At 48.7% G+C, this 17,752-nt stretch overlaps 1 protein-coding gene across 1 annotated transcript; it reads left to right on the top strand.

Annotated features, from left to right (window-relative positions):
• The first annotated feature begins 600 nt into the window (after positions 1 to 600).
• On the top strand, positions 601 to 9,633 carry Ckap4 (cytoskeleton associated protein 4). The gene is made up of 2 exons (XM_026398497.2): positions 601 to 1,074; positions 7,180 to 9,633. Exons 1-2 carry the CDS (start codon positions 628 to 630, stop codon positions 8,512 to 8,514), a joined length of 1,782 nt encoding a protein of 593 aa, XP_026254282.2. The 5' UTR covers positions 601 to 627; the 3' UTR covers positions 8,515 to 9,633.
• The last annotated feature ends 8,119 nt before the right edge of the window (positions 9,634 to 17,752 follow it).

Here is a 17,752-nt window from a genome sequence, read left to right on the forward strand (position 1 = left end):
AGCGGGACGGAGCGGGGGTCCGCCGCGGGCCTCGCTCCCACCCCGGGCTCCACTTCCTCCCTCCGCCCGCTCGGGAGGGGACGGGAGGGGGCTCGCGCCCGGCCCACTGCGCAGGGTCCTCGCGGCTCGCCGGCGCCGCCCGGCCTCCCCGCCCCGGCCGCCCACCGCGGGCCCGGCCGCCAGCTCGAGCCGGGGGCGACCCGCCCTCCTCCCCGCGCCCGCGCCCCCGCCCTCCGCGGCCGCCTTAGCGCCGCCCCGCGGGGCCTCCGCCCGCCGGCCCACGCCCCCGGCCCGCAGGCCCGCTCGGCCCGCCCCCGCTGGGGTCGTGGCGGCGGGAGGAGGGGCCGCGGCGGCCCGGCGTGCGTGGCAGGCTCTCCCGGCTCGGCTCGCGCGGCCTCCCTTCCCGGGAGGCGGGGTCGGCGCCGCGGCGGCGGAGGCAGGCCCCCTCCTCCTTCCTCCTCGGCCGGCCTCCTTCCTCGGCCGCCCGCTCTCTCGGCCGCTCCGACGCCAGCAGCGCCCGCGTGCCGCCCGCCCGCCCGGCCCCGGGGGAGCCCGTGCAAGTTTCCGGGCCGCGCGCCCCTCGCTCGCCTCGCCGCCCGCGGCCCCCGCCGCCGCCGCCGCGCCGCCATGCCCTCGGCCAAACAAAGGGGCTCCAAGGGCGGCCACGGCGCCGCGAGCCCCTCGGAGAAGGGCGCCCACCCGTCGGGCGGCGCGGATGACGTGGCGAAGAAGCCGCCGCCGGCGCCGCAGCAGCAGCCGCCGCCGCCCGCGCCGCACCCGCAGCAGCACCCGCCGCAGCACCCGCAGAACCAGGCGCACGGCAAGGGCGGCCACCGCGGCGGCGGCAAGTCCTCGGCCGCCGCCGCCGCCGCCTCGTCCTCGGCGACCTGCTCGCGCAGGCTCGGCCGGGCGCTCAACTTTCTCTTCTACCTCGCCCTGGTGGCGGCGGCCGCCTTCTCGGGCTGGTGTGTCCACCACGTCCTGGAGGAGGTCCAGCAGGTCCGGCGCAGCCACCAGGACTTCTCCCAGCAGCGGGAGGAGCTGGGCCAGGGCTTGCAGAACGTCGAGCAGAAGGTGGGTGCCCCGGCCCCAGTCGTCCCCGTGCCCGCTCGGCCCCGCCTGCCCCTGCCCCTGCCCCTGTCCCTGGCTCTGCCCGGCGGTCCCCGGCCGGACACCCTGGTCCGGGCCCCCTCTCCCAGGCGGTCCCAGACCCTCTTTGTTAATGGCCGCAGAGGAATGGGCCCGAGGGATGGACCGCCTCGAGGATGGCCCGGCCAGCGGGGAGGGTGGGCCAAGGGCCTGTCACAGGACATTAGCGGTGACCTGTAAGGAAGCCTGCAGGCTTTGGGGAGCCCATTCTTTTTGGATTAGGAACCGCTGAATGGGCAGAGTTGTCTGAAAAGGAGGTTGGAAAGGAAGCCAGCGCATCCCGCTGAAGCCTCCGGCAAGGCCGCACCTCGGCTCTGCCGTGGGGGACATCTGAGCCGGTTTTTAATAGACCCAGAGCTTGGGGAAGGAAAAACTAGTAATTTCTAGTCATTTGCGAAGTTCCACTGAAATATTATCTATCTTTAGGCCCCTTGTTCTTTATTGGGCCAGAGTGCCCTTGTGGGCCTTTGAAATAGCCTACTTCAGCTTTAGAGGAATGAAAGGCCAAAAATATTAGGTCATAATCGAGAAAAGGACTTCCATCTATGTGGGGTTGAGAGGGCTTACTTACCTACTTACTGTCTGATTCTTAGAGCAACCCCGGGAGGGAGGGCTGCTGGTTCTGACTCCATTTTCCAGTCCAGAAAATTGAGACTTAGAGAGAGACAGTGAGTTAACAAACACCCCAGCTGGTGAGCTGCAGATTGCATGAGAAAGTCTGGGCCACTGTCCAGTTAAGGGTTCCCAAGGGCCTATTTCAGGTATGAATGGACCCAGCTCCCAAGGCAAAGTTGCTCAGCTTCCGTCCTTCCCTGGCTTTTCCAGACCAAGTGCAACCCCTTCTGTTGAATTTCCCCTCTTCCATATTCCTTCCGTGTCATACTGAATGGGAAATTGGTGGCAGGACCGAAACAAAAAATCCCGCCACTTCTGAGCCCGGAACCACTGCCTCCTTTTCCCAGCATGCTGCCGGTCCTGCCAAGTCTCTCCACTTTTGTTGAGTGTGCAGGACTAGGAATTTCCTCTTAAGACCGGCAGAGCAACTGGGATGAGTCAGCCTGCTAAATGCTGCAGGCTAAGGGAGGTGACTTTTATAAGGGAATTAAGTAGGCAGTGCTGCTTTGCCTATCCTGAGTGTCACATCATCTTTACAAAATAGACATCCTGCTGGAGTCTAATCACTAGCCCATTTTTTGCTTTCTGCCACCCACTTGCTAATCAATCATAATATTTATTTAAGTCTGGTAGTCATATAGCTCTGTGTAGGCCCGGTGGAAGAGCATAAGACAAATCATATTTGTGAAGCAGCACATAGGTAGGTGGCAGTTAGGGTCGCCTCTGTGCAGATTGGGAAGAGGGAGGTGTGGAATTTCCTTGGGCCCCTGTCTGGGGTAGAGCCAATCATCTAGTTGGTGATGGCTGAATGTTCAGAGAAGGAATGTGAAGAACTCGCAGGCAAGGAACATTCTTGAACACGTTTAAGGGACAGGAGGTGGCTCCCCTGCCTATAGCAGAGTAGCATTTTAGGAAAAATTAGGGGATGTTGGAAGTTGAGGCCTAAATGGGGACATCTTGAGTCCAGATTGAAAAAATAGGGCTTGGTTTCCTAGGTTTCCTCCTTGTCTCTCCCTTAGTCCCTCCTTTCTGATTCTCACCCCTTCTCGGTCCCAGGTATGTGTGGAACACTTTGCTTTTTGGACCTCAGTTTCCCATCCACACAATGAGAGATTTTTAAGAATCCTCTTGGCTCTGAAGCTGAGGACACAGTGACCACCTTTCTTTTAATTAGTAGTATAATTAAGCCATTGTTCAGTGCCTTACATTTATTGTGCGCTTATGTGTCAGGCACTGTCCTAAACATCGGAAAATATATCATCTCTTTTGACCTCACAGCAACTCCAAGAGGTGAGTGCTATTACCTGTCCCGTTTCCCAGGTGAGGAAAGTGTGGAGCTATATAACTACATAGTCACACAGCTAGCAAGCAGCCGGGCTGGATTCACACTGTAGTCTAACTCCTGGGGCACTCAACCACTCAGCTGTTTATTTCATTATATTTCCCTTGCCTTACCTGGTATGGAACGGTGTTCAATATGTCCAGTCTTATTAGCATTTCCCAAAGTGTGTGGCCACTTCTTCCTGCATCTTTTATGAGGCCAGTAAGGAAGTTATTTTGTGCTGAGGAGCCAGTACTGCCTGTTCTCTGACAACCTACGTTTGAACCCCTGTATGATTCTTAAGTCTCTGTCGGGGTTGAGTTTTGGTTCTTGGCAGAGAAATGCACTTAGAGTAGTATTATTCATAATTAGTAGTCTCTGTGGGCCAGATACTCCATTAAGTGCTTTTTGGCCACAATTTCATTTCTCCTAGCTATCTGAGGTAGATAGCACTTAGCACCATTTCACAGATGGGGCAATTGAGCCAAGACTGGTTGTGTAACTTATTCCAGAACATACATGGACTGGTTGTATGACATATTTCAGGTCACACCATAAGTGGGGGATCTTAGACTGGAATAGGATTTGGTTCCCCACCTGGTATCTCTTGTTTTCCAAAAGTTCATCAGTATGGAAAACTGTCCCAGATCACCTGAATGGACATAGCACAGGAAAAGAGGTTGGCCTGTCCTTACCCAGAAAATTTAGGCACAGTTGGGTCCAGGGCTTTAGAAAAGGTTGGCAGTTGAATTCTGGACCCTCAGAAGAGCTCGTGTTGCCCTGGCACACCCAGGGTGGCAAAAAGTGATCTTAGAAGTAGTTTATGAAAGGAGAAGCTGTTTGTGAGAGAGTCAGTTTTCTGGCCCTATTTCTTGGTTTTCTCATTTTGATTCTGAACCAGTAGTCCGGGCTCTGGGCGTTGGCAGCCTCTTCTCTAGGCCCTCAGTGTGCTTTGAACATATCTCTGCCTGAGCACGTCACAGTGATTAAGAGCTCCGGTTCTGAGATCGGACATTCTGGGACTTAGATGGTGCTCCACCTACCACTCACACTTTGATAGTTACTATACACAGAAATGCTCCGCTGATGTCAGCCATTACTAAGGACAGTTCCTAAACCCCCACTCCTGGCCCAGCTAGGCTCCTGAGGGCAGGGATCCTGGCCTAGCTTTTATTTTATCTCTTGGCTTCTTCCCCAGTGCTCGCCACTTAGTGGGCATCCCACATACGTGGGGAGAACAGGTACATTCAATACCTGTTGATTAATATGCACTTAAAGATGAACACAGTACCCTCAGTGTGGGGACATTGTTTTTTTTTTAGTTACAGGGGGTTGACTGGCTTGGTTTTATCCATAATTTCTAACCTAATTCCCTTTCTAACCATGTGTAACGAGCCAGCCCAGGTTAGGGGTGACATTCAGGAATAGGGAGCAGATCAGCTTTTCATCAGCCTTTGCTCTGAATTCATGCTTTGGATCATTCAGAAAGCACCGGGTCTTGCCTGCCATGTGGCAAGTGCTGTGAGCGGCAAGTGCTGTGCTCGGCCGCTCACACCTCTAATTTGAGTGCTATGCTTAGAACAGGCAGGTACTGTGATTTAATAACCTAGTTTCAGAGTCTAGTTCTCTCTAGTACCTTCTCAAAGTGTCCTTTATGACTCAGGTTGCATTTGGTTGGGCAGAGAAATTGGCTAATATTCTGGAGGCCCTGGAGAACCTTATTCTACTTTCTGAAAATCACAGACTGAATTTAGAAGGGATGTGAGAGACCTATTGTCTAAAAGATGAGGAACCTGAGACTTGGAAAGCTAGTGTAACTGCTCAGAGTGGTTATTGGTGTGACTGGAGTAGAACCCAGGTGTCCCATTGTGTTTTCAACTAGTCTTCCTTTTGACATCAGGCTGCAGCTAGTGCTGTGAATCTTCAGGACTTCTGAATAGAGATGCAACAGGAATGGAGGCAGACCTTCACTGTGTTTTAGGCATGATTGAGCACTTTACTTATATGAACTCATTTAACCTTACTATGACAATCCTGTGAGTTGGGTATTGTTTTTGTTCCCCTCATGCAGCTGAGGAAACCAAGGCACAGATAGGTTAGGTACCATACCCAGGATCACACAGCAGGAAAGTGTCAAAACCAGGATTTGAGCCAAAGCAATCTGGCTACAGAGTCTATATTACTTTATTTTCTAACTTCTCATCATGGTAATGTTCAAGCATAAACAAAAGAAGAGGACACTATAATGAACCCCAGTTTCAATAATTATCAGTATTGTACCATTCTTGTTTCATTTCACCACCTCCCTTCTCCTCCCGAGCAGCCTGACCCTGAACCCCTCTGTGACCCTGTCGGGGGCACACCTGGCCTCTGTCCTCCACTTGTACTTGGTATTGGAAAATGGCCATAGTACAGGCAGAGGCTGGCCTGTCCTTATTCAGAAGATTGATCTGGAACAGGTGGGTCCAGGGCTTCGGAACATAATGGTGGTTAAGCTCTAATCCCTCAGAGGAGCCCACGTCACCCTGCAGACCTAGGGGAGAGGGCACCAGGAACTAATTTTAAAATGAGAGCCATTAGTTCACCCAAGGTATTTTAGGATTTATTTCTAACCAGTAAGAAATAAATTTCTTTTCTTCCTTATTTGTTTTAAACAAAACACAGGATATGGCACCATACTGGGGATAGAGCCCAGAGCCTTGCATATGCTAGGCAAGACTACCACTGAGCTACACCCCAGCTGCAGAGATTCTGGAACCTCATACCAGACAATAGTCAGATTTCCTTGATTCTCCCTGAGACTGTCTTTCTATTGTTGGTTTGAGTCAGGATCCATATGAAATGCACATTTTTGATTGAAAATTTCTTAAACTTTTTAAATGGATGATAAAATGCCATTTATTTGTTCAGTATTGACCAGGATCATTTATCCTGCACAATTTTCCACATGTGGGTTTGGCTGGTCACATCATGCCATGTCCCTTTCTTGCAGATCCTGAGAATTGGCTGTTAGAGGTAGGGACTTGATAGATCTTTCTATCCCTTTTTTTTCTTTTTCTTCCTTTTTTTTATTTTTCCAAACTAAACATTATAGATGGCACCAAATGCTGTGTCAGGATAATGCCTCCCCGGTTCTTAATCATCCTACAGCCTCATTATATGTTAAACCAGTTCCCCTGGGTAGTTCTCAGGTCAGGCCTCATTCATGGTAGAGTTTTTTAAGAAGGAATATGTAGAAGCAGACAAAATCCCAGTGTGTTCACCAAACCAGAGCCTGCTGCGGGATCAGTTTATTCCTTTGGCACTGGTCTGCAGATGGTGCTAGGGATCTTTGGGCTTCTGAGGTACTTCAGAATAAAAGATTGAATGAGGGCCATGGAGAACAATGACTAGTTTAGGGCCACATAGCCGGAAGTGATGAGTTAAGACCTGGATCCTTGTCTTGACTTCCAGCTCAGAGTATCTGTGTATCGGTTTCTTTCCTACAAAAACTTGAAGACTCTTGCAGTTGAAGGAGGTAGAAATTTTGCCCTAAGTGGCTTAGGGAGAGAATTGACTGGCTTAAACTGCAAAGTTCAAGAGTAGATTCCTTCAGCTATAGCTGTATCCAGGGATTCAAATGATGTCTGCAAACCTTGGCCATTTCTCAGCTGTGCTGGCTTGATTCCTAGATAGGCATTCCATGTGTTGGTCTACGCAGCTCCAGGTCTACCTGATCCCGTAGCTAACAGTCCCTTTGGAGAAAGTTTTCTTCCCCTGTAGTTTTAACAGAAGTCCTAGATCTGCTTCCTTGGTCTGCCTTAGCACATGTGCCCATGCTTGGCTAGTCAGTGTGACTCAGGGTGGGTGGAAAGTGCCCATTGTTCAGGCCAGGGTTATAAGCCATCCCTGGGGCTCTTGGAGGGAGTCCTAAGTTTGTTCCCCACAACTATGACATGGGCTACATGTGAAAGGAGAGCTCTTCAAAGTTGGAGTACTGTAGTGCCATTCTGGAAGAGTTAAGGGACCTGGAGGCTGGGCAGACTGAAAACAAAGTAGCTGTACCTGTAAAACTCATGACTCTTCTACAGCTAATGTCTGGCTTTTGGCTACAGGTACAGTCTCTGCAAACCACATTTGGGGCTTTCGAGTCTATCCTGAGAAGCTCCCAACATAAGCAAGACCTCACAGAGAAAGCAGTGAAACAGGGGGAGAGTGAGATCAGCAGGATCGGGGAAGTTCTGCAAAAACTCCAGAACGAGATCCTCAAAGACCTCTCTGACGGCATTCACGTGGTGAAGGATGCGCGCGAGCGGGACTTCACGTCCCTGGAGAACACAGTGGAGGAAAGGCTGACGGAGCTCACCAAGTCCATCAATGACAACATCGCCATCTTCACTGAGGTCCAGAAGAGGAGCCAGAAGGAAATAAATGACGTGAAGGCGAAGGTCGCCTCTCTGGAAGAATCCGAGGGGTACAAGCAGGACCTGAGAGCCCTGAAGGATGCGGTGAAAGAGATACAGACCTCTGCGGAGTCCAGGGAGAGGGACATGGAGGCCCTGAGAAGCTCCCTGCAGACCATGGAGTCTGATGTCTACACCGAGGTCCGGGAGCTGGTGAGCCTCAAGCAGGAGCAGCAGGCGTTCAAGGAGGCGGCGGACTCGGAGCGCCTGGCCCTGCAGGCCCTCACCAAGAAGCTCCTGCAGTCCGAGGAGTCCACCTCCCGCCTCCCGGAGGAGATCCGGAGGCTGGAGGAGGAGCTCCGCCAGCTGAAGGCTGAGTCCCACAGGCCGGAGGAAGACGGGTCCTCCAGAACCCCCGACGCCTTAGATGCGCTCCAGAAAGAGAGTCGGGGTCTGGACTCCAGGCTCCAGAACTTAGAGGATGAAGTCCAATCCGTGCAAGTGGCTTCTGCACGCCAGACCGATAGCCTGGAGTCGCTCCTGACCAAGAGCCAGGAGTACGAACAGCGCCTGGCTGCGCTGCAGGAGCACCTGGAAGGCCTGGGGTCCTCGTCCGAGGCAGACAAGGACAGCCTGGCTGGCACCGTGAGGAGCCTGGGGGAGGCCCAGCTGGCGCTCTACGGCGACGTGGAGGAGCTGAAGAGAAGCGTGGGCGAGCTCCCCAGCACCGTGGAATCGCTGCAGAAGGTGCAAGAGCAGGTGCACGCGCTGCTCAGTCAGGACCGAGCCCAGGCCCAGGCCGCGCGTCTGCCCCCTCAGGACTTCCTGGACAGACTCTCTTCTCTAGACAACCTGAAATCCTCAGTGAGCCAGGTGGAGTCGGACTTGAAAATGCTCAGGACTGCTGTGGACAGTTTGGTAGCCTACTCGGTCAAAATCGAAACCAACGAGAACAACTTGGAATCAGCCAAGGGTCTACTAGATGACCTGAGAAATGATCTGGATAGGTTGTTTGTGAAAGTTGAAAAGATTCACGAAAAAATCTAAGTGAATTGTGTGTCCAGGGCGCGGATTTATAGTCCATTTTCTCATGACCAAAAAAATGTGTTGTTTCCTCCCATGTGCCCTCCCCCCCCCAAGAGCAGTGGACACCACCTGAACACCAAGGCATTGCATTCTGTGCCCAGTTAATTTATTTGCAATCCTTACCACACACCATTGGTTTCTTAAGTCCTCTGCTTCTGCTTTGGGTTGTTTCCTGAAGGCCCAGCCCCGGTGCACAAGAGGTGGCTTTTAAAAGGGATGTGTCTAGTGTCAGAAAAATGACAATGGCTTCAATTGAGGATTAACAGAAGCAGATTAACCTTCAGATACCCTGTCTGGCTGGCAGATTTCAAGTTACCAAAAAAAAAAAAAAAAAAAAAATCGGGGATGGGGCACGTTTCTTTCTAATTGTCTTTAAGAAAAATTACTTTTTTTATACTTCTGGCTGAAGTTTTCATGAGATATCTCTCACTTGTCTTCCACCTAAAACTGGTTAGGACTCATAGATGTGATCTCTGAGTCAGGAGAGGGCAACGCCTTGTCTTCATTTTAAAAGAATCAGTTACTTTCGGGTTGCCTTTCTAGCGTGGGTGTCTTTTCCATTCCTGAACCATCTAATGATATCAAAGGAAACTATGCAAAGAATCAGATGGTTCTGAATGCTCAAGCACACCGCCCAGAGTCCTGGTGCCTGTCTGTCTCTGGTGGCCCACCTGCATCCACACTTGGGCAGGTTACCGAATAATGCACAGGTTTAGAGTTCCAGAAAAGTGTCTTGGGGTCTTTCAGGAAATGTGTTGAGAGCAGTCCACACAGCGCTGGGGTGTCCCCCTGGGGGATGCAGGCCAGGTTTTTTTGTTTTAACAGGATGTCCTCGAGGAGGTCTGCTTTGGGAGCAGGCCCCATCTGTCAGTGGGGAGCACTGCATTTCCGTAATTGTTTGCTGTACCCCTTCCCCTTTGAGCTGTATTGTTCTTAAATGGCTGTCTTGCCCTTCCAAAAGAAAAAAAAAAGAAAGAAAGGAAAAAAAAAGCCAAAAAGTAAAAGTTAAAAAAAAAAAAGGTTTGTTTAGTTTACTGTGAAATGAACTGTATGGCTTCTTTACAGTATTTTTAATTCTTAATAAACACTTGAGCTTTGTTATGACTTTTTCCAGAGTGGTTGCTTTCAGAGAATTTAGTAATCATGATATATTCTATTTGCATGTGTATTCAAGATTAGAAAACAGGTAAGTTTTCAATTTTTTTTTTTTTTTTTTTGATGCTGGGGATTGAACCCAGGGTTTTTTTTTTTTTAATTTTTTTTTTTTTAAGAGAGAGTGAGAGAGGAGAGAGAGAGAATTTTTAATATTTACTTTTTAGTTCTCGGCGGACACAACATCTTTGTTGGTATGTGGTGCTGAGGATGGAACCTGGGCCGCACGCATGCCAGGCGAGCGCGCTACCGCTTGAGCCACATCCCCAGCCCGTAAGTTTTCAATTTTGAGAATTTTTTATTTTCAACTGAAATCAAGACAGCCTCACTGGATCTGGGACATCCTTTCCTGGACTCTTGGCTGGTTTGTTGTTGCTTGTCTCCTACTTTGCTAGTTTCGGCAGAGGATCTCAACCTGACTACCTATTAGAATCTTCAGGAGAGTGTGGGGGAAAAAAAGCCTGGGTTCCCAGGGATTTGGGTTGAATGGTGCCAGCATTCCAACTTGCATCCAAGGTGGAGAACCACTGTCTGAGACCACCCTACCAACGTTTGGCCCAGAGTACATCAGGGCACATTTCCTTTTATCCCTGGGCTACTATCCACCCACCACCAAAGATAATATAGTGTTTATCGAGTCCCTTTGCGCAGGGGAGGTGCTGAGCACTATGTAGTCTCCTCCTTCCTCCTTAGAATCCCCGAGGTAGGCAGGTCACTCCCCATTCCACAAGGGCAGCAGGCTGAGAAGCATTGAGCAAGGTCATTAGAAAATGGCAGGGGTGGGCTGGGGATATAGCTCAGTTGGTAGAGTTCCTTCCTTGCATGCACAAGGCCCTGGGTTCAATCCCCAGCATACCACACACACCAAAAAAGTGGCAGGGGTGAGATTTGAATGCAGCCCCTGTTCTCAGGTTACAAAGTGGCTTAATAGATTCTTATTTAATACATTCATAATAATAGTCAAATTCAAATGCTAAAAATAAAAGGAATGTATTATGTATTTCCATATTCTTGTTGGTGGAGCAGTTAAAGATAGATCTAACCTCAAATAACAGTTACATTTCAGTCTTATGTGTCTGCTTATTTATTCATGCACTTGACCAACATTGGGCCCATAGCCAGACATTCTGCAGAGCAGTGAATTAAATATGCATGGAATAAGATCCTGTCCTCAAAGGTCTTACAGCCCAGTGGTGGCAGTTGTGAAAATTGTGTCATAAGGAATTCAGGGCTACAGCCAGGAATGATGGGGGTGGTGGCAGTAGCAGTGCCAGGGTTGGGCTAGAGGTGGTTAGAACAGGTTTGCAAAGGACTGTGGGAAATGCCTTGGAATGCTGCTGTGGGTGATGGGGAAGTGCTAGGTAGCTGCCCTTTGAAGAACAGGCAAAAGTTATTGAAGGTGTAGATTTAACTTCCGATCAAGCAATCTTCAGTGAAACCCCACAGCAAGTCTGTTGGCATGCTGGAGAAGGTGGCAGTGATGGAGATGGTGGTCGTGGAGATGACGGTAAGAAAGATGGTAGTGGTAGAGATGATGATTATACCTCACAATGTGGTTGTGCTAGTTGAAGGAGGTGGTGGGTGAAGTGGGTTAGCTTAGCCCAGCATCTGGCGCATAATAAGAGTCCCAGGGCTCATGCATGTGCAGTCATACCAGAAGTTAAAAGATTGAGATACTCCTATGCTGCTTGGTGTGTAGCTGCTGCCCTGAGCACCCTGAGTGCCTCCTCTGAACTGCTAGACCTCCTCACAATCTAGCAGCCAATAGGTCAATAACCCTGGCCCAGCAGGGGGTCCTTAAAAGACTTGACTCCAGTCTCAGGGCCAGCGTTTATCCTGATGTGTGAGTGCCTATGAGTTCTCAGTGGTTAAATATTTTGAAATCATTCTTTATGAGCTCAGAAATCATGTGTGCATGTGTGTGTATGCATATGTGTGTGAGATTAATTGTAGTCATTAAATAAATGACTACATAAAGAGGTGGAGAAACTTGAGCCAGTCCTGAAAGGTAAGCAGGCCATCTGTCCTGGCCAGCAGAACTGGGAGGCTGAGGGCTGGGGCTGGGGCTCAGTGGTAAAGTGCTCGCCTAGCACATGTGAGGCCCTGGGTTCGATCCTCAGCACCTCATAAAAATAAATAAATAAAGGTATTGTTCCCAACTACAATATATTATTAACCAAACAACAACAACAACAACAAAAACTGGGAGGCTGAGGTGAGCACTGAGCCTCCTGACATCCACCTGCCCCCAACCCCTTGCTTTTTTCCAATTCTGCCCGCAGAGTGGAGGTGGCCGGGAGGGCTGCTGGGGCCAGGACCCGGAGGCCTGTGTGTCATCCTCAAGAGTTTGGATCTTATTCTCTGATGACAGAAAATCACTAAAGGGTTTTAAGGAGGGCGGGGAGTAACTGTGCTCTGACCTGGATTTTAGACTGCCGCCCTAGCCCTGTGGCAGGACTGGAGGAGGTCAAGACAGGTGGACATTGGAAGACCCAGGGCTTGAGCAGAGGGCCTGAGGGAGGGTGCAGAGGAATTTCAGAGCCCAGTGTGTCAGGTGCCGCGGAGTGCGCATGGGCTGAGGAGGGAGAGGAGACTCAGCTAATGGCCCTCGTGGATTAGGAGAGGACGTAAGAGGGCACCTGGTGGGAGGCCCAGGTCTGGAGCTCAGTTGGGAGGCCTGCCTTCAGAATTACTCATCCATATTCACTGTTTTTTTTTTTTGGGGGGGGGGGATTACCAGGGATTGAACCCAGGGTGCTTAACCACTGAGCCACATCCCCAGCTCTTTTTTATATTTTATTTAGAGAAAGGGTCTAGCTGAGTTGCTAAGTACCTCCCTAATCTACTGAGGCTGTAATAGGAGCTCAGCTGCTATTCACTTTTAAATTAAGGAAGCAGAAGAAATTGCCCAAAGAACGTAAAGGATATATGAAGAAAAGAAATTCTTGAGAGAATGATCAGAGAGGGAGGAAGGAAAGCAATGGAGGTCATGTTAAGGAATCAGAGGTGGAGGAAATTTCCAGGGGACACCAGTCAACGGTCACAAGCAGGAGTTCTGATAGCTAACCAGCCTTTACTAGGTAATACATATATTTTAAGAATTCTTATTTTATGTTAATGAACCTTTATTTTATTTTATTTTTTATTTTTTTATAAAGATTTTTTTTAAGAGAGAGTGAGAGAGGAGAGAGAGAGAGAGAGAGAATTTTTTTTTTTTATTTTATTTTTTTTTTTCTTTTTTTTTTTTTTTTCCTTTTGAGAGAGAGAGAATTTTTTTAATATTTATTTTTTAGTTCTCGGCGGAAACAACATCTTTGTTTGTATGTGGTGCTGAGGATCGAACCCGGGCCGCACGCATGCCAGGCGAGCGCGATACCGCTTGAGCCACATCCCCAGCCCATAACCTTTATTTTATTAATTTATATGTGGTGCTGAGAATTGAACCCAGTGCCTTACAAATGCTAGGCAAGGGCTGGGGATGTGGCTCAAGCAGTAGCGCGCTTGCCTGGCATGCGTGCGTCCCGGGTTCCGTCCTCAGCACCACATACCAACAAAGATGTTGTGTCTGCAGAGAACTAAGAAAAAATAAATAAATATTAAAATTCTCTCTCTCTCTCTGTCCCCCTCTCTCTCTCTCTCTCTCTCGCTCTCTCTTAAAAAAAAAAAAATGCTAGGCAAGTGCTCTGAGCCACAACTCCAGCCCAATAAAGCTTTATATTAAAATTTCCCTAGTCAAATTACTCATTTGATTTTTGCTTCCTGACTGGACCCTGACTCACATAGAAGGCTTTCAATGGGTAAAGTATTTTTTTTTTTTTTTTTGGAAACAACAATATGCCTGACCTCCTGGTTTCCAGCAAGAGCTGTACCATATCTGATATGGCTCAGAGCCTGGCCTGGAGTAGATACTTAAGAAATTGGGGGACTTGGGGTGACTTTGCAGAGCTGACCCCTTGAAGAGTTGTCATTTCTTCCTACTACCTCACATGCTGCGAAGTCAGTAGCCACTATCATGCCTCAGTCAGTATGTGGAGCCCAGTATTTGGTCTTTCTTTGGATGTCTGGGTCAGACTTTGCAGTGGCCAGAGTGTGATGTTAAGCAAGGCCATCCCTTAATTTCTGTATCTTATTTTCCTCATCTGCAAACTGATGGAATTTCCCAGACCAGTGCTTCTCAATTGTTAACTTGCTTAACAGATTGCTCGACCCACCTCTCCTGAGGTTCTGGATCAGTAGATCTGGATGGGGAGAGGGGCCATCCAACAATCTGCATTTCTAACAAGTTCCAGATCAACCTGATACTGCTGGGCTGGGATCGCAGACTTAGAACCACTGGACTAGATGTTCCTAAGATTAAAATTAGAGGGTAAGACTAAAGTTCTGTGCACCTTTTATTTTTTCCTGGAGGGAAGAGGCAAGGGAGACAGCTATAGGCAGATAGCCTGAAAAGAAATATCAAAATTGCATTTAAGGAGTTCCACCTTTAAAAAAATTAAATTATATATATATTTTTTTTCCATAACAAGGATCAGTGTGAATGAATACTCCAACATAAATGCTTAAACAATGCAAAGTCATTTTCTAGACTTCTTGAATATGCTATCAAGTAGTCTGCCACCAGGGCAATATTAATCCCCAAACCTCTATGCTTAGCCCAGGTCGTACCTCCGTTTGTCTACTAATATCTGGATACCTCCTCCCAGCCCATCTTACTTGGTCCCAGACAGAAGTTGCTTCCCCTTCCAGCCCCTCGTTGCTTAAAGCAGGAGCAGGGGAGTCACCTCTGACTCCTTGAATTTCCCCTTTTCAACATCCACGAAGGTTGAAGCCCTGACACATGCACCACCATCCACCACCTCTCCTGCCAGCCTCACTCCACTAGATGGGCCTACTAGCAGCCCCCTCTGGGTGCTTCCTGTGGATCAGCTGAGATCAGGACTGTGGTTCATGCACTCACTGCTCCTTCAAGAGTATTCAGAGAGCTCTGCTCTTTGCTGGACACTGAAGAGGTGACCAAGAGCAAGACAGGGCTCCTGCCTTCATGGTGCTCATGGGCCAGCTGAGAGACCAGTACAAACATGGAAACAGAAATGTAGAAATGGCAGTGTGTGCTGGGTCATGGTCTCCTTATGACCTTCTTATCACTAGCCTGGTTGACATTCAGGGAATCCTCCATGGTAACCAGTGTGATCGGCTTGTGTCCCCTTCCCACTGGGTCTTTTGGGTCTTACCTTTGGCCTTTGAAGTGGCTCTGTGGTTTATTGAGCACTTACTATTCCATGGTTCTAAATGTTTCACCGGGATTAATTTACTTGATTCTTACGATGGTCCTGAAGGTAAGAAATTTGTTCAAAGTACTCATCACAGCTAAGTGGTGGAGTCAGGTTTAGCACCCAACAGCCTGAGTTTAAAAAAAATCTACGTTCCATAGTGCTCTAGAGTTGGTTTCTTTCCTTCACTTAAAAAGAAACAGCACTGTTACTGTTTGCATCTTTAATGTCTCCCAAAGCACCTGTGTTCTTGCAGGAACGTTCAGAGGTGAAATGATTAGAGGTCTGTAACCTCAGGGGTGGATTAATCTATTAGATGGATTAATAATTTGAATGGACCATTGGGTGGTAGCTGTAGACAGGTGGGATGTGATGGGAGGGAGTAGGTCACTGGGAGTGTGGCCTATCTCTTGTCCCTGGCTCCCCTCTGGTGGCCAGGAGCTTAGCAGCTTTCCCCTGCCACACCCTCCTGCCACAATGTTCTGCTACATCTCTGATTCAGAGTAGAGTTGGCTGTTGTGAACCAGACCCCTGAAACTATGAGCCTAAAATAAACTTTATTCCTCTAAGTCGTACTTGTTGGGTCACAGTGATGAAGGCTGACTAATACAAGCACTTTTTAGTTTTCTTTGTATGAAAGTGGAACTTTCATGCTCCAATGCACACACATCTGAAGTACACAGCTGAGCAAATTTCTGCATGTGAGGTGTCCACATACTACCTCTGACCAGACCTAGGACTTTTCCAGCATTGCAGAGGCTTGGAAGCTGCAGTCTGTACTCTCTAAGGTAAGCGCTATTCTGACCGCTATCACCATAGACCACTTTTTTTCCATTTTAAAATTTCATATAAATGAGATCATATTATATAAGATCTGTATTTCTTTGGAAAAAAATAACAGCTTTATTGAGATATAATCCACATACCATAAAATTCACCCTATTAATATATAAATTTTCATATATTCACAGAAAGCTAGAAACACTTCTATCTGGATGCAGCTTTGTCACATAAAAAAAATGTGTGGCACATCATAGGTGTTCAATAAACAACAGCTGTCTAAGTGCATTTGGATTTTGACTGAGACAATGCATTTGTCCACTTGTGTTTGTCTTGTGGTCTGAGACTCAGAAGGTGGGTGGAAATCTCTTACCTGATAGTCTGGGTTTGCAGTGGGAGGAGCTAAAAGACAGAGGGTGGAGTTGCCCCTTCCCTTCGGGCTGTGCTTGGTGGAGGTATTGAGTCCGAAGCTGCTGTTCATTGTGCCCGGGCACTGAGCTGCACTGGATCTGGGGAGGTAAAGATGAGGTCTTTCCTGGAGAGGTTCCCAGCCACACAGGGGGCACAGCCACTGTTGATGGCAGTGTAATCACACACAGTGTGACACCCCCAGCAGTGAGAGGGGCCATGTGAGGGACTGGTGAGGTCCCGGACATTTGTTGTCATCTGCTCAGCTTCCAGTCCTCCTTCATTTGGTAACAACGTTTTTCCTTTGGAGCCTCAACTTTCCCCATCCTCAGCCTGTTTGGCTTTGATGAGATGGACGGAGAGGAGCAAATGACGAGGGAGGTCCAGGGAGAGATCCAGTCTCACTTGTTCAGGAGGAACACAGGTCGCCTCTGTCCCATCGACCATGCGGGAACTCTCTGGAGAGGGGTGCCTCTGGCCACTGGGGCTTCCAAGGCCACCACATGTGCAGAGACCTCCGAGAACGAAGCCAGAATAGTAGAAAACAGAACAAAAACAGGACCACAGACAGGCCACGGTGACACAGTTTGAACACCTGGATCCACGCCGTGGGAGGTGGCAGGCCATGCTCCTCCTCACATCTCAATGCCGCTGCACCCCTTCCACACGCACCAGGGCGACTGGACCAGGGGAGAGTGCTCAGGAGCAGAGAAGACTGCGCAACTTCAAAACAGTAGTAAAACGGAATAGGCCAGAGTCCCATCAATCAGTGCAGATGAATCTCGGAACTTAAATGCTAAGTGAAAAAAAATCAAGCTGCAGAAGAAAACCCGCGGTATGAAAACTTGTCTCTGACATTAAGAACATTTACAAAGCAAAACGACACTAGGACGGCCCCTGGCTTACCATGATTAGATTTCCAGATTTTTTTTTTTTTTTTTTTTTTTTTTTTTAAAGAGAGAGTGAGAGAGGAGAGAGAGAGAGAATTTTTTTTAATATTTAGTTTTTAGTTCTCGGCGGACACAACATCTTTGTTGGTATGTGGTGCTGAGGATCGAACCCGGGTCGCACGCATGCCAGGCGAGCGCGCTACCGCTGAGCCACATCTCCAGCCCTTTTTTTTTTTTTTAATATTTATTTATTTAGTTATCGGCAGACAACATCTTTGTTGGTATGTGGTGCTGAGGATCGAACCTGGGGCCGCACGCATGCCAGACGAGCGTGCTACCGCCTGAGCCACATCCCCAGCCCCAAGATTTCCAGATTTTTTGACTTTGTTTTTCACTTTCAGTATTCTATAAATTACATGAGCTACCCAACACTTTGTTATAAAATAGACTTGTTAGATGAGTTTGCCCAACTTTAGGCTAATCTAAGTGTTTTAAGAGTTGTGTGTGGGCTGGGGATGTGGCTCAAGCGGTAGCGAGCTCGCCTGGCATGCATGCGACCCAGGTTCGATCCTCAGCACCACATACCAACAAAGATGTTGTGTCCGCCGAGAACTAAAAAATAAAATATTAAAAATTCTCTCTCTCTCTCTCTCTCTCTCTCTCTCTCTCTCTTTAAAAAAAAAAAAGAATTGTGTGTGT

Source organism: Urocitellus parryii, chromosome 5 (genome assembly GCF_045843805.1).
Source record: "Urocitellus parryii isolate mUroPar1 chromosome 5, mUroPar1.hap1, whole genome shotgun sequence".
Taxonomy (NCBI): Eukaryota; Metazoa; Chordata; class Mammalia; order Rodentia; family Sciuridae; genus Urocitellus; species Urocitellus parryii.